Source organism: Podarcis filfolensis (genome assembly GCF_964270895.1).
Source record: "Podarcis filfolensis genome assembly, chromosome: 2".
In the NCBI taxonomy this organism is placed as follows: Eukaryota; Metazoa; Chordata; class Lepidosauria; order Squamata; family Lacertidae; genus Podarcis; species Podarcis filfolensis.
This window is the reverse complement of record NC_139605.1, coordinates 95,027,334-95,043,532: the sequence shown is the minus strand read 5'-3', so window position 1 is coordinate 95,043,532 and position 16,199 is coordinate 95,027,334. Positions and strand designations below refer to the sequence as shown.

Below are 16,199 nucleotides of genomic sequence, written 5' to 3'. Positions count from 1 at the left end.
TGGGAGCCGTGCAGCTGGTAAAGCACTGAATGAATGTGATCCCGTGGTGAAGACCCTGTAAGGAGCCTCGCTGTGGCATTCTGAACCCGCTGGAGTTTCTGGGTCAGATTCAAGGGCAGCCCCATGTAGAAAGAGTTACAATAATCAAGCCTGGAGGAGACCGTCGCATGGATCACTGTGGCCAGATCAGGGCAAGAAAGGTAAGGGACCAACTGCTTAATATGGTGGAAATGGAAAAATGGCACCTTTGCTGTGGCTGCAACCTGCGCCTCCCTAGAAAGGGAGGCGTCGAAGGTTATACCCAAACTCTTGACAGAAGGCGCTGGCACTAATTGAGTCCCTGCAAGAGATGGGAGTTGGCCCCCCCAAACCCATGTTGTCCCAACCCAGCCAGAGGACCTCCGTCTTCGAAGAATTTAACTTCAACCAGCTCCCATGCAGCCATCCAGCCACAGCTTCCAAACATCTGCTCAGTGTGTCCGGGGCCGAGTCAGGGCGGCTGTCCATCAACAGAGAAAGCTGGGTGTCATCAGCATATTGATGACAACCCAGCCCAAAACTCCAGACAATCTGGGCAAGGGGGCACATAAAGATATTGAAAAGCATCGGGGAAAGGATTGCGCCCTGCGGTACTCCACACCCCAAGGAGTGCTGCGATGACAACTTCTTCCCTAGCACTACCCTCCGTCCCCGACCTGAGATAAAGGAGCACAGCCATTGTCGGACTGTGCCCTGAATCCCCACGTCAGCAAGAAGGTGGTCTAAAAGTTCATGATCGACCATGTTGAAGGCTGCTGACAAATCTAAAAGAATCAGCAGTCCCGACCCGCCTCAATCCAGCTGTCTGCGGAGACCATCCATTAGGGTGGCCAGAGCCATCTTGGTCCCATAACCAAGGTGAAAGCCGGACTGAAATGGATCCAAAGCCAATGTTTCATCCAGAAACCTACCAAGCTGTTCAGCAACCGCCTCACAGCTATGAGTTAAATTCATATTTATTTATTTATTTTAAATTTCTTTTTATTAATTACTATTAACTAAACAGAAACAGAAAAAAACAACAAAACAACACACACAAAAAGCACAACAAACAAACACTAATTAACAACATAACAGTAGTTGACTTTAAATTCATATTTAAATTTGGTTGTCCCTCTAGGGACATTAGAGACATGATTATTCTAAGTTGTGCTGGGCAAGAGCTAGCAGATGCAATGGAAACTGAAAAGTAAGACTTCTTCGCAGCTTTCACTACCATCTCGCAGGCTTTTATAAGTGTCCTATAAGATGTTCTTGAGGCTCCATCAAGAGCATGCTGCCATACTTGCTCTAGCCATCTGAGGTCCCGCTTCATTTTCCAGAGCTCCTCAGTAAACCAAGGGGCCCAGTTTCGGTGGGGTCGCAGAGGGCACTTAGGTGCGATCTCATTGATGGCTGCCAAGAGTTCTTATTCCAGTTCTTGACAAGCTCATCTAGTGAGCCGCTGGGGGCAGCAGGGTCCTGCAAGGCCTGATGAAATCCATCAGGATTCATCAGCCTCCGTGGGTAAGCCCAAATAAGCTCGCCACCCAAGCGAGGGGGGGGGGGGGGCGAGAAGTCAATCCTGGCTTTCAGAGCATAGTGATCAGACCATGGCACTTCCACAAGCGAGGACATGATCATATCTATAACCACGCCAAAGATCAAATCCAGCGTGTGGCCTGCTTGATGTGTGGGACCCAAAACAAACTGGGAGAGCCCTAACGTCACCATGGAAGACACCAGGTCCAGACCCCGTGAGGAGGGGGCTTAGAATGGACATTGAAGTCCCCCAAAACCAATAGGTTAGGGAACTCCAAGGCCCAGCCTGCCACCACCTCCAGCAGGCCTGACAGGGTGGCTGCCGGTGCGCTAGGTGGTCGGACTGCCAAGCTCTCCTTGGTGCCCCATATGTATCTGCATGCACTCTTAGTAACCATAATTTTGAGAAAGTAGACAGGAAGTTAGAATGCTAGTCTATAGAGGCACAGAATAAAAATATTAAGAGTTTCAAAAAAAACAAAACAAAAAATATTTCCCTAATTTTTAAAAACATGGTATGTGGATGCTGTCTTTTCTGGCCACTACAGAACTATACTTACTTTGTGCAAACCAGCTCACAGATATTGTCTTCCCAATCATTATATCCAGAAATGCCTTCTGCCCTAATGAAGACTCTAGGCTCCTCAGACTCTCCTTTGAAGTCCTTAGACAGTATGGCATGGAAAAATACTGTAACACCATCTTCATAACTCACTTGGCTGCAACAGTAAGAAAAAGGTCAGCTTAGCTTGTTTTGACAGGTGTAAATACATTCTGATACTTAGGGGTAGAATTCAGGCTGTTGCCCCATCAGCATAAACATTTCTGCTTGCCTAATGAAATTATCTCCCCTCTCCTCCCCTGTGCTCTTTTCTACAGATTTTCAGGGGACATGGAAAGAAGCTCTGTTGCACTAGCGGTATTTGTTGCACTGGCTTCTGCTAGTGAAATCAGATAGTTGAATCTAGCCCTTAAGCTGCAGTCCTATGCTCACTCACTCAGAAGCAAACCTCACTGAACTCAGTAGGACTAAGTTCTGAACAGGACATGTACAGGATTGAACTGTTAACCACTGCAGAATTTGGAAGGAAATGTGTGTGTGTATATATATATATGTGTGTGTGTGTGTGTGTGTGTATATACATATATACACACACACACACATATATATATATATATATATATATATATATATATGTATGTATATGTATATGTATATATATATATGTATGTATGTAGGTGGCACTTGAATGCTTTAAGAACACCACAAAATGACACATTTTACATGACCATTCTCAATAGTTTTACATTTAGTCAAATGTGGATTCCCTTCCCTTTCAGACCAGAATGAAAATGAAACCACTACTCATCAGTTCTTATTACACTTAATACCACTTCAATAAATTTACATGAGTAATACCTTTGCTTAACTTCCCAGTTTCTCTGTTTCTTTGTTTGGTTATGCGTTCTTTTTTTCACATTCTGATTTGCAATAGCAGACAGCTTTCCCTTCTCAGGTCCTTCTAAAGGAGTTTCTGTTTTTTCTTCCTTTTTTAACATTCCGATTTTGGTCATTCCTGCTATCTGTAACACAGCAATGCATCCTCCCATGAGTCAATGTTTAAGAAGTTTCCCTGCCCAGCTGATGTGAGGAAATTCTTGCTTGCTACAGGATAAGGCTGGAATAAGATACCACATGATCCCAGAACACACTGCTTTCATACAAATAAATTTCCTCTTTTAGGATATCATGCACAGCACACTGTACATAAACGTAAATTATTAATTTAGGCCCCCTTGTAGTTTGTCACTTGTCTGTGTAGAAACTGATTGCAGGCGAGAAGCTGTTTTCCTTTGTGGAATCCTACCTTACACTGCTTCCCCTGATCTCCGTTGTGGCCTCTCTCCTTATGTATTTTTCAGCAGTTACGTGGCCTATGGCACATTTAGGCCTATGGCACAGTTTTCCTGCATTTGAGTGTTTTATGTGTTTAATTTTAATATCTATATATAGGTCTTTCAACATTGTTCTGTTAATATGTTCTTCCAAGACCACCTCTGTGCACCTTTTCTCTAAGGGAAGTAATCAGTAGTCCCTTCCTTCCATTGCAATGCCTTTCCTGTGTGCATTTTTTAAAATTTGTAAGTTATTTGCCTTTCTTTGGTCTCATCATGAAATGAACTGGGGTTGAGGAGGACTAAGCCTAAAACTTTGTGTGCATTCCCTGCCTTCAAACAACAGGTAGTGCCATAAACCATGTGATGGACCTTCATCCCAGATAAGTGACCTTCCGCTAAGGATGTTTCTATCCCATAGGGTGAAGGAATGAAGTTGGAAATTATTTACAGAAATAATAAACTATGCCTTTAAACCTTACTAAGCTGGAATCTACACACATATAAAAAACCATTGTGAAAATGCTTTTTAGAAAAAAGTTTTGAAAAATATATTTAATTTGCCAATGCTCACCACTGCCATCTAGTGTCACATTTGCATGCTGCACTTTACAATACACTTAAAATGTTTTATTTGCAGTTGTATAGCTGAGTCCTAAGTTTGTTGTTGTTGTTTAGTCATGTCCAACTCTTCGTGACCCCATAGACCAGAGCACGCCAGGCACTTCTGTCTTCCACTGCCTCCTGCAGTTTGGTCAGACTCATGTTGGTAGCTTCGAGAACACTGTCCAACCATCTTGTCCTCTGTCGTCCCCTTCTCCTTGTGCCCTCCATCTTTCCCAACATCAGGGTCTTTTCCAGGGAGTCTTCTCTTCTCATGAGGTGGCCAAAGTATTGGAGCCTCAGCTTCAGGATCTGTCGTTCCAGTGAGCACTCAGGGCTTATTTCCTTCAGAATGGATAGGTTTGATCTTCTTGCAGTCCATGGGACTCTCAAGAGTCTCCTCCAGCACCATAATTCAAGAGCATTAATTCTTCAGCGGTCAGCCTTTTTTATGGTCCAGCTCTCACTTCCATACATCACTACTGGGAAAACCATAGCTTTAACTATACAGACCTTTGTTGGCAAGGTGATGTCTCTGCTTTTTAAGATGCTGTCTAGGTTTGTCATTGCTTTTCTCCCAAGAAGCAGGCGTCTTTTAATTTCGTGACAGCTGTCACCATCTGCAGTGAACATGGAACCCAAGAAAGTAAAATCTCTCACTGCCTTCATTTCTTCCCCTTCTATTTGCCAGGAGGTGATGGGACCAGGGGCCATGATCTAAGTTTTTTTGATGTGGAGCTTCAGACCATATTTTGCGCTCTCTTCTTTCACCCTTATTAAAAGGTTATTTAATTCCTCCTCACTTTCTGCCATCAAGGTTGTGTCATCTGCATATCTGAGGTTGTTGATATTTCTTCCGGCAATCTTAATTCCAGACTGGGATTCATCCAGTCCAGCATTTCACATGATGAATTCTGCATATAAGTTAAATAAGCTGGGAGACAATATACAGCCTTGTCATATTCCTTTCCCAATTTTGAACCAATCAGTTATTCCATATCCAGTTCTAACTGTAGCTTCTTGTCCCACATAGAGATTTCTCAGGAGACAGATGAGGTGATCAGACACTCCCATTTCTTTAAGAACCTGCCATAAGTTTGCTGTGGTTGACACAGTCAAAGGCTTTTGCAGAGTCAATGAAGCAGAAGTAGATGTCTTTCTGGAACTCTCTAGCTTTCTCCATAATCCAGTGCATGTTTGCAATTTGGTCTCTGGATCCTCTGTCCCCTTGAAATCCAGCTTGCACTTCTGGGAGTTCTCGGTCCACATACTGCTTAAGCCTGCCTTGTAGAATTTTAATCATAACCTTGCTAGCGTGTGAAATGAGCACAATTGTACGTTGGTAGTTGGAGCATTCTTTGGCACTGCCCTTCTTTAGGAATGGGATGTAGACTGATCTTATCCAATCCTCTGGCCACTGCTGAGTTTTCCAAACTTGCTGGCATATTTTAATGTAGCAAGTTTATTAAGTGTAGGAAGTGTATTAAGTTTAGCAAGTCCTATTTGCTGCCATTGTTGTCGTTGCAGAATCAAATGTGTACATCTGGTTAGCTTTTGGGAACAACATCGTCAATATTGCCTCAATTTATAAAAGGTTTATTGGCAAGCATTTCACATACAGAAATCTAAAAAAAAATAAAAATTAACGTGTGTTATGGTAAAATTGTTAAAAAGGTACCCCTGCCCGTACGGGCCAGTCGTGTCCGACTCTAGGGTTGTGCGCTCATCTCACTCTAGAGGCCGGGAGCCAGCGCTGTCCGCAGACACTTCTGGGTCACGTGGCCAGCGTGACGAAGCTGCTCCGGCGAACCGGCACCAGAGCAGCACACGGAGCGCCGTTTACCTTCCCGCTATAAAGCGGTACCTATTTATCTACTTGCACTTGAGGGTGCTTTCGAACTGCTAGGTGGGCAGGAGCTGGGACCGAACGACGGGAGCTCACCCCATCACGGGGATTCGAACCGCCGACCATGCGATCGGCAAATCCTAGGCGTTGAGGTTTTACCCACAGCGCCACCCGCGTCCCTGGTAAAATTGTTAATTATGCATAAAAGTGTGATTGCTGCAGGCTCATCCCTTTGTTTCTTACTCTTCAGATATAAACCTTTTCCAGAAATCTTGTTCAGCATTAATTATCACATGTGATAAGAATTCATACTTTTAGGTAGTGTGGCCCACAGAGCAACAGCCTATGTCAGTCTCTCCCTTCAGGCTTTCTTGTAACTAGTAACAACTTGTTTGTCTGTAATAAACATGCACCATTAAATATTTTAAAATAGCATAGAACTGTACAACAGCAAAACTGCAGCAAGTAAGGGAAAAAAAGATGAATTATAAAACAAAGAAAAAGAAATCAGCTACTGTACTGGTTTATACTGTACAGCTTGGATCCAGATGTCCAGTCAGTGGAACTAATTAATTTGATGCTCCTACTGAAGGAAGTGATGGAGGTGTTGTTTTTTTGTCAATTCCTCTTTTCCCCTGCAAGCCCCTGTGCCACCTGCACCAGGAGAGCCTCCGGAACAGCATGGAATGTGCCATGTAATGTGTAAGGGGGAAGGAAGAGGTGGCAAAGGTCACCACCCCCAATTCTTCCAGCAAGAACCTCTCATAGATTGCAGACCATTTCACAAATAGGAAAAGTCCTTCTGTTCACAGAAGGGCAACTCAAAATCCAATCTAATCACTCCTGTGGTCCACTGAAAACAGGTTTTGCAACAGAGGCCACAGTGTGTCTCATACTGGGAACAGCTGCACCGCTGACCTGTTCTGAAAAAGCAGATGACTCCAGTTTGATCATACAAGCAAGCCAAGTTACAAATGGCAGAGGAGGCCATCAGGGAAAAGGAAAAGTGGTTTGTAAAACTCATTCACTGGATAACCCATTATATATTTTATCAAATCCTAATTTAATTGTCTATACTGAGAATTCAAACCACCCATATTTTCAAAACTATGCTCCCTCCACAGCAACTTGTCAGAGAAGAAAAACCAGTATACACCATCACTCCGAAGCAGAGATTCCACAGAAAGGGTTCCACAGCACTATCACATGCCTACAAAGAAGTAAGTACCATTTAGTTCAATAGGGCCTACTCCCAAGTAAGTGTACATAGGACTGAAACAATAGTCATGTTAATATACAATATTCTGGAAGGAAAAACTTAGGATAAGAATGTTGAGGTTTGTGAGAAACTGCAGCTTTGAAGTGGACAATTAGTGAGGTGGCAAGAAGCCAAGTGAAACAAGCATACGTGAGAAAGTCTGCTTGGAGACAGGGAAGTCTAGCAACAGGTGGTGATTGGCTAAAACTTTACCTTTATAAGCAGCATGACACAGTAGTTTGGTGCTGGAGTTCAGAGGTTGGTGTGTAGAGTAAGAATCAAGTCTGTGTATGTAGTAACTTGTACAAAGCTGTGCTATACTCTGTATATACTCTATATATTTGTAAAAGCAAATACAAATCAAGTTACTGTTCAGCAAGTTATGTTCCTGAGTCATCATCCTGGACTACACGGACTAAGCAGTTGGTAGCAGAGAGTTTTGGTTGAGATCCATCAACAAAGAAGGCACACAGAGGACTTAATACTCACCACTTTGTCAGACCAACTTTGATCCTTTCCTGGGCCCTTCTTTGTCACATTTCTTTCAGCTGCAGAACCAAAGGCAGCAGTGTTACCTTCTGAGCTTCTTCCAGCATTACTACCCTCTTCATAGTTTATTCCAGAGGTAGCGCTTTGGTCCTAGAAATTAAATACAAGATTTTTACACAAAGCTTTGGCAATTTGTTTCATCATACACTGAGGGGAGAAATTCAAATTTATCATGACAAAAACAGGGAACTGGGTAACTATGGTTTGAAAGCAATCCCATTATACCAAGATTGCAAACCACAGTTTGATCCTGCTTGACAATTGCATCTGGGATGGATTGCTTGAACCAGTATGCTGGTTCTGATCAAATATAACAATGAAATGTGGCTTCGACAAATCTGAAAGCAGGGCTGGCCTGCCCATTACCCTCACAGAAGCCTCAGGCAACAGACTGGGGTCAGCTGGAAAGGGCAGCAGATCCAGGCCCCAAGGATAGTGCAGCTTGCCACCTCCTCCACTCTCTCATTATGGAAGGAAAGACAAATATCACAAGATTTTCATTCTCATTGTCTCTCTAAGGAAATGAGGAAGATTGGGATAAAAATCAAAGCATAGTACCACAGTGAAGTGGAGCTACTGTTCAATAGCCATTGTACAGCTGAACTGTAGCTGTTCAACAGTTTTAATCCATAATTTGTTTATTTATGTATGTACATTTCTGAGCACTATTCAAAGTGTTGGTGCTGACCTGTAAAGCCCTACAGGCCTCAGCCATGTATACTTGAAGGAATGTTTCCACCCCCATTTTTCAGCTCGGACAGTGAAATCCATAGTGATATCCATACATAGTTGTAATCCACATTACAAAAAGTAATGTGTACCCAAGCTGTGTCCCATAATTAATTAATTAATTAATTAATTAATTAATTAATTAATTAATGCCCTGCACATCTGACTGGGTTGCCCTAGCCACACTGAATGGCTTCCAACACATACAGTATAAAAACATAATAAAACATCAAACATTAAAAACTTCCTGATACAGCGCTGCCTTCAGATGTCTTCTAAAAGTTGTGTAGTTCTTTATCTCCTTGACATCTGATGGGAGGGCGTTTCACAGGGAGGGTGCCACTACCGGGAAGGCCCTATGCCTGGTTCCCTGTCTTCTCGCAGTGAACGTACCTCCAGAAAGCCCTTGGAGGTGTATTTCAGTGTCCAGGCTGCACGATGTGGGTAGAGACGCTCCTTCAGGGATACTAGGCCAAGGCCATTTAGGGCTTTAAACGTCAGCACCTTTGAATTGTGCTTGGAAATGTACTGGGAGCCAATGTAGATCCTTTAGGCTTCCCTGCGGAATGCCCACCCATCTGATGTCAAGGAGATAAAGAACTACACAACTTTAAAAAGATATCTGATTCTGAAAGGAAGCATTGGAAAGTTTTTAATGTTTGATGTTTTATTATATTTTTATACTGTATGTGTTGGGAGTCACCCAAATGGGTGGGGTATAAATAATAAAATGATGATGATGATGACACACCATTTCCCTGTATTGTTCACACAGCACATTTGTTACTGTGGCTGATACTTCTTGCACTCGATTATATGTAACACTGAGGCCCAGATAAGACAGTAATTATTATTATTTAATGTTTGATGTTTTCTCTCTTTTTATTATTAATAATATTCTGTTGGGAGCCGCCCAAAGTAGCTGGGGAAACCCAGCCAGATGCACGGGGTATAAATAATAAATTATTATTAAATTACAATTATTTATGACTTCTTTTTTGTGACAGTGTGAATCATGAGAGCTATATACAGTGGGAGGGGTGTTTCTCTCTCTGAAACATAAGGTACACTCTGAGTATTTTCTTTTTGTTCATGTTTGATGCTGTTAAATCGAATAATGGGGGGGATGAAGGTTTTATGATCGTATTTGCAGGGGTTGGACTAGATGACCTTTGGTGGTACCTTCCAACTCTACAGTTCTATGGTTCTGTGATTTGGTGGGGGTTTAATCCTGGTGTTTATTTTGCTCTAGGAGGCTTCGTTTGGTAAGAATGCAAGAGTTAATGCAAAAGACATGACTTTTTGTTAAATGAGCCACCGTGGCTGCTAGAGGGCCATGAAAATTTGTGTCCCAGGCTTTTTAGACTCATCTACTTACGTACTATCTGAAACCAAAGTGGTGCATTGGTTGCCACATTTGAAATATTTTGGCATTCTTTTCAGCTCTCCCACCCCACTACCAGCTCCAAGTTTCCCTCACTCTAAGAAGTGAAAGTACAGGGAGCCAGGCACCTTCTTGGTATTGACACCCACCCTGTGGAATGCCGTCCCATCAGATAGCAAGGAACTTTTTGACTTTCAGCAGACATCTGAAAGCAGCCCTCTATAAGGAAGGTTTTTTTTTAAATGATTTATGCTTTATTGTGCTTTTTTATATTTTGTTGGGAGCTGCCCAGAATGGCTGGGGCAACCCAGTCAGATGGGAGGCATATAAATAATATGATTATGATTAATTATTATTATTATCATTTACAGTGTTTGTACCCAGCTCTTTAAAAAGGATCCCAGAGTGGCTTACATAAAATCAAAACAAGACACTTCCTACCCACAGGCTTACATTCTAATAAACAAACAAACAAAAATACAACACACAAGGGGGAAAGGAAAATAAAACTGAAAAACTCAGGCCCTAATGTCTAGACAGCTGTTCCTATCTCTCCCACTGAGGCAGCCTGAGGAAATGGCTACCCCCAGATGACAGTTGAGAGAGAGGAGCCCTGATGGAGCTAGCCTGTTGCTGCAGAGCCAGTGAAACCACTGAGGAAGTCAGGCAGTGATTTAAATACGCACATACCAGAATATTTATTACTACCAACCTTTTTCAAAAATCAGGCGTATTATTGATCACAACCGAACACTGACTTAAGCTGCAATCCTATAGCCACTCACCTAGGAGCAAGCAAGCAAGCCTCACTGAACTCGGTTGGACTTGTTTCTGAATAGACCTGCATAGGATTGCACTGTTACTGCAGAAATTGGAAGGCAATGTCAGAGTTTACATGGTTTATATTTCAGTGGCATCTGAAAGCCTTCCGAACCTCACACAGCCAGTCAAATTAATATGACTTTTCTAGACAGTATTACATTCAGTCGAATTTGGCTTCCCTTCAGTTTCAGAACTGCCTCACACCTTAAGACATGGATTGGGGGGTTAATTAATTAATTAATGGGACTTCTGCGATGGCGTGATGGCACTTTGCCCCCTCGCGCCGTTGGGCCTGCCCTCACTTAAATGTAGTGCACCCACCTCACAGAACACCACTTCCTCGAATTCCCACAAACTACCTCAGATTATCTTGTGGGGGGCATGTGTGAGGGAAAATTTAATAATATGGAGTCTCAGGCAGGATTAGATTAAACAAACAATAAAGATATTATTTAACAAAGGAAGTTTATGACATGAGTGGGTAAAACATAGGATACTTCAGATTATAATGTTATTTCACTTCACTGCTTTCTCAGATGTTGCACAGCTGTTGCTGCTTAATACTTCGATTCTTAAACATGGTGGTACTTCCTGTCAGTTACACACCCCTTAGACAACTCTACTCCTGAGGTACTCCAAGTAACAGACCCAAGGGAACACTGGTCTGGGATTCTTCTCTTTCTAGAAGAATCTCTCCCCTCCTGACTGGAATGAGACCTAAGTAGACATTCTCTTTACAACTTCTACTTCTCCTGGCTCAGCCTCAGCCTCCCAGTTATTTCCTGGCCTAATTACTCTTACAGGACACCATACATTGCCCTTCACACTAAGCTCAGAGACTCTTTTCTCTAGTTTGTGATATATTCCTCAGAGTGGATGTTTCTACCCAGAACCAAATCTCTCTCCTCTCTCTCTCAACCGCAATCCTAACCTACTCAAACTGTCTCTCCAAATCCTCTCCTTTTCAACTCCCCCTCCTGGAACCCCAGCCAATCATAGGCTGCCGTTTGTTAACCATTTGCTGACAGGGAAAAAGAAAAAGAAAACACTTGGTGAACAAACCTGCCCAGCAAAAACAAACTTTTCTGTCACAACTCCCAGCACCCCAAAATCCAACAACATTTGGAGGACCACAGGTTCTCCACTCCTGATTAGGTAAAGGGACCCCTGACCATTAGGTCCAGTCGTGGCCGACTCTGGGGTTGCGGCGCTCATCTCGCTTTACTGGTCAAGGGAGCCGGCGTACAGCTTCCGGGTCATGTGGCCAGCATGACTAAGCCGCTTCTGGCGAACCAGAGCAGCGCATGGAAACGCCGTTAACCTTCCCGCTAGAGCAGTACCTATTTATCTACTTGCACTTTGACGTGCTTTCGAACTGCTAGGTTGGCAGGAGCAGGGACCGAGCAACGGGAGCTCACCCCGTCGCAGGGTTTCGAACTGCCGACCTTCTGATCAGCAAGTCCTAGGCTCTATGGTTTAACCCACAGTGCCCCCCGCGCCCCCCACTCCTGATTACTTTGGATTAATTTGGTTCACTAAGACAATAGCCAAAGGAATGTTAGATACCTAAATAGGTACCGCTCTGGCGGGAAGGTAAATGGTGTTTCCGTGTGCTGCTCTGGTTCGCCAGAAGCGGCTTAGTCATGCTGGCCACATGACCCGGAAGCTGTACGCCGGCTCCCTCGGCCACTAAAGTGAGATGAGCGTCGCGACCCCAGAGTCGGTCACGACTGGACCTAATGGTCAGGGGTCCCTTTGCCTTTACCTTTAATCTGTGATTGTCCACTATTCCAGTATGCATAGGATCAACACATGTGTCTGCATTTGAGACTTGGCTTGAGGATATGGTTATGTGGGCTGCCATGGTGAGCTCTCCCTCTTCAAAGTGTACCACGACAGCACTGGTTTCTCCTGTCTTCCCTTTCTGGAAGGAAGGTTATTGCCTTCACCCAACTCATTCCAGTCAACATTGTTCACAGCTTTTACTATTGAAAAATAAGCCTGCTTTCAGAGAATTTGGCATCCTGAAGCAAAAGGTAATTGCTTGCTTACTAAGGCAGAAACTATAAACCAATCCATTATTGCATCCACTGTGTATGTTAACAGTGTTACAACCCAGCAAAATATATTTAACAGCCCCAAGATATCAGTCATCAGTAAGAGGCGTGTCTATCATTGTCGATTTTTAGAGATAGAAGCAGTGCTTTTTTCTTTTAAAAATGTTTAGTGGTACTCTCAAGAAAATCACCATTTTATAGCTCAAATTGGGAAAAGTAAATACAGTATATGGACAAAAGTTCAAAAATTCACAAAATGTTTAGGGGTATGCATACCCCTGCTTCCCCCCAGAAAAAAACACTGGATAGAAGGGACTTTAGAAGTCATTCAGTCCAACAACTTGTTCAGTACAGGACTCTCACAACTACAGCATCTCCGGCAACACAACCTCTGTTTACATTCCTTCAGCAAATAGGAGCGATTCTCTTGCATCAGGGAATAAGAAACATTGCAAAAAACAAAACAAAAAAAACCCCTCTACACAGTATACAACCTGTATTGAAATATACTCACTTTCTTCTTGAGGTGTAAGGCCTCAGTCTTAAGGAGCTCTACCAGAGAGCCTTCTGGCTCCCCCTGTTCTTCCTCAGTGGGTGGCAGCTCATCAACAGGGGATTCCATGGGAGTGGGGCTTTCTGCCCTTTGTTCAACCCCAAGGTCCATCTCCAGCACGGAAGTCAATTTTGCATCTCAATTTTCTGCAAATAAAACAAGCATTCCCAGTAATATTATCTCACTTGTGGGGTGCCTCAGGGTTCCGTCCTCTCCCCCATGCTTTTTAATATCTATATGAAGCCGCTGGGAGAGATCACCACGGGGTTTGGGCTGGATGTTCATCCGTATGAGGATGACACCCAGCTCTACCTCTCCTTTAAATCAGAACCAGTGAAGGTGGTGAAGGTCCTGTGGGAGTGCCTGGAGGTGGTTGGAGGATGGATGGCGGCTAACAGATTGAGGTTGAATCCTGACAAGACAGAAGTACTGTTTGGGGGGGGCAGGGGGCAGGCGGGTGGGGGGGATTCCCTGGTCCTGAATGGGGTAACTGTGCCCCTGAAGGCCCAGGTGCGCAGCCTGGGAGTCATTTTGAACTCACAGCTGTCCATGGAGGTGCAGGTTAATGCTGTGTCCAGGGCAGCTGTCTACCAGCTCCACATGGTACACAGGCTAAGACCCTACCTGCCCGCGGACTGTCTCGCCAGAGTGGTGCATGCTCTAGTTATCTCCCACTTGGACTACTGCAACGCGCTCTACATGGGGCTACCTTTGAAGGTGACCAGGAAACTGCAATTAATTCAGAATGCGGCAGCTAGACTGGTGACTGGGAGTGGCCGCCGGGACCACATAACACTGGTTCTGAGAGATCTGCACTGGCTCCCAGTACGTTTCCGAGCACAATTCAAAGTGTTGGTGCTGACCTTTAAAGCCCTAAACAGCCTCGGTCCTGTATACCCGAAGGAGCATCTCCACCCCCATCGTTCAGCCCGGACACTGAGATCCAGCGCCGAGGGCCTTCTGGCGGTTCCCTCATTGCGAGAAGTGAGGTTACAGGGAACCAGACAGAGGGCCTTCTCGGTAGTGGCGTCCACCCTGTGGAACACCCTCCCTTCAGATGTGAAGGAAATAAGCAGCTATCCTATCTTTAAAAGACATCTGAAGGCAGCCCTGTTCAGGGAAGTTTTTAATATTTAACGCAGTACTGTTTTTAACACTTGATTGGGAGCCTCCCAGAGTGGCTGGGGAAACTCAGCCAGATGGGCGGGGTATAAATAATAAATTATTATTATTATTATTATTATTATTGAAATCCATAGTTGATTTAGAGGAAGGGTTATGGTGGGTAATGATGAGGAAAAGCTGCCAGTTAATGGAGGAATCCTTTGGAGGTCAATCAGCCAAAGGCCAGTTGAAGAAGAACGTTTTCACCTGGTACCTAAATGTGTATAATGAAGGCATTAGCTGAACCTCACTGGGAAGAGAGTTCCACAAACGAGGAGCCACTGCAGAAAAGGCCAGTTCTCGTGTTGCCACCCTCCGGACCTCACCTCTGTGGAGGAGGCACACAAATAAGGACCTCAGATGATGATCACAGGGTCCGGGTAGGTTCATATGGGGAGGGGCGGTACTTGAGGCATTGCAGTCCTGAGCTGTTTAAGGCTTTATAGGTCAAACCCAGCACTTTGAATTGGACCTGAAAACTAATTGGCAGCCAGTACAGTCGGGACAGGATTGGAGTAATATGCTCAAAACGTTGTGCCCCAATGGTTGCCAAATTCTGCACTAGCTTAAGTTTCCAAACCATCTTCAGAGGCAGCCCTACATATAACATGTTGCAGTAATCTAACCTAAATGTTACCAGAGCATAAACAGTACAGTGGACGCTCGGGTTGCAAACGTGACCTGTGCGGGAGGCACGTTTGCAACCTGCGGCATTCGCAACCCGCAGCGCCGCATCTGCGCACATGCGGGTTGCGATTCGGCGCTTCTGCACATGCACAAAGTGCAATTTAGTATTTCTGTGCATGCGTGAGCACCGAAACCCGTAAGTAACCCGTTCCGGTACTTCTGGGTTTGGCGCGGTGCGCAACCCAAAAACCCACAACCTGAAGCGTCTGTAACCCGAGGTATGACTGTAGTTAGGCTAACCCTGTCCGGATAGGAGTGCAGCTGAGTCACCAGCCAAAGCTGATGGAAGGCACTCCGTGCCACTGAGGCCACCTGAGTCTCAAGTGACAGCAATGGATCCAGAAGTATCTCCAAGATGTATACCTACTCCTTCAGAGGGAATGTAACCCCATCAAGAGTGGGCAACCACCCATCCAAACAGTATAGGGAACCACCCACTAACAGTGCCTCGGTCTTACCTGGATTGAACTTCAGTTTCTTGGCTCTCATTCAGACAATTACCAAGGCAATTCAATGGTCCAGCACATCCACTGCCTCTCCACCTCACCTGCAGATGTAAAGGGGAAATAGAGCTGTGTCATCAGCATATTGCTGACAACGTACTCCAAAACTCTGGATAACCTACTCAGAGGTTTCATGTAGATTTTAAACAGGATGGGGGATAAAATCAAGCCCTGAGGAACCCCACATTGAAGGAACCTCCATGGGGCTGAAGAATACTCCTCAAGCTCCATGGGGCTGAAGAATACTCCCCAATCGATGGTATCAAAAGCTACTGAGAGGTCAAGGAGAATTAACAAGGACACATTTCCCCTGCCTCTCTCTCCACACAGGCCATTGTACGGGGCAATGAATGCAGCTTCTGTGCCAAAACCCAGCCTAAACCACAATTGAAATAGATCTAGAAAATCAGTTTCCTCAAAAGCAATTTATCTTCCCACTCCCCTATAAGATACTGTACTTTTCCATCTATAAGACGCCCCATGTATAAGAGCTCCCCTATTTTTGGGGACTCAGTTTTAAGAAAATGAGGGGAGATGGCCCAAAGCTGTTGAGCTTCTCCCCCCACGCAGCTGCGGGCAGGAAACACT

At 44.4% G+C, this 16,199-nt stretch overlaps 1 protein-coding gene across 1 annotated transcript in view; it reads right to left on the bottom strand.

The window, feature by feature from the left end:
• The window catches only part of RNF213 (ring finger protein 213), an 88,907-nt gene that overhangs the window by 69,134 nt on the left and 3,574 nt on the right, over positions 1 to 16,199 (bottom strand). The window contains exons 2-6 of the mRNA XM_083598468.1: positions 15,567 to 15,655; positions 13,219 to 13,403; positions 7,653 to 7,802; positions 2,981 to 3,144; positions 2,121 to 2,279 (exon numbers count right to left, since the gene is read on the bottom strand). Coding sequence (XP_083454594.1) covers positions 2,121 to 2,279; positions 2,981 to 3,144; positions 7,653 to 7,802; positions 13,219 to 13,368 — 623 coding nt within the window. The 5' untranslated portion in view covers positions 13,369 to 13,403; positions 15,567 to 15,655. The remainder of the gene's footprint in view (positions 1 to 2,120; positions 2,280 to 2,980; positions 3,145 to 7,652; positions 7,803 to 13,218; positions 13,404 to 15,566; positions 15,656 to 16,199) is intronic.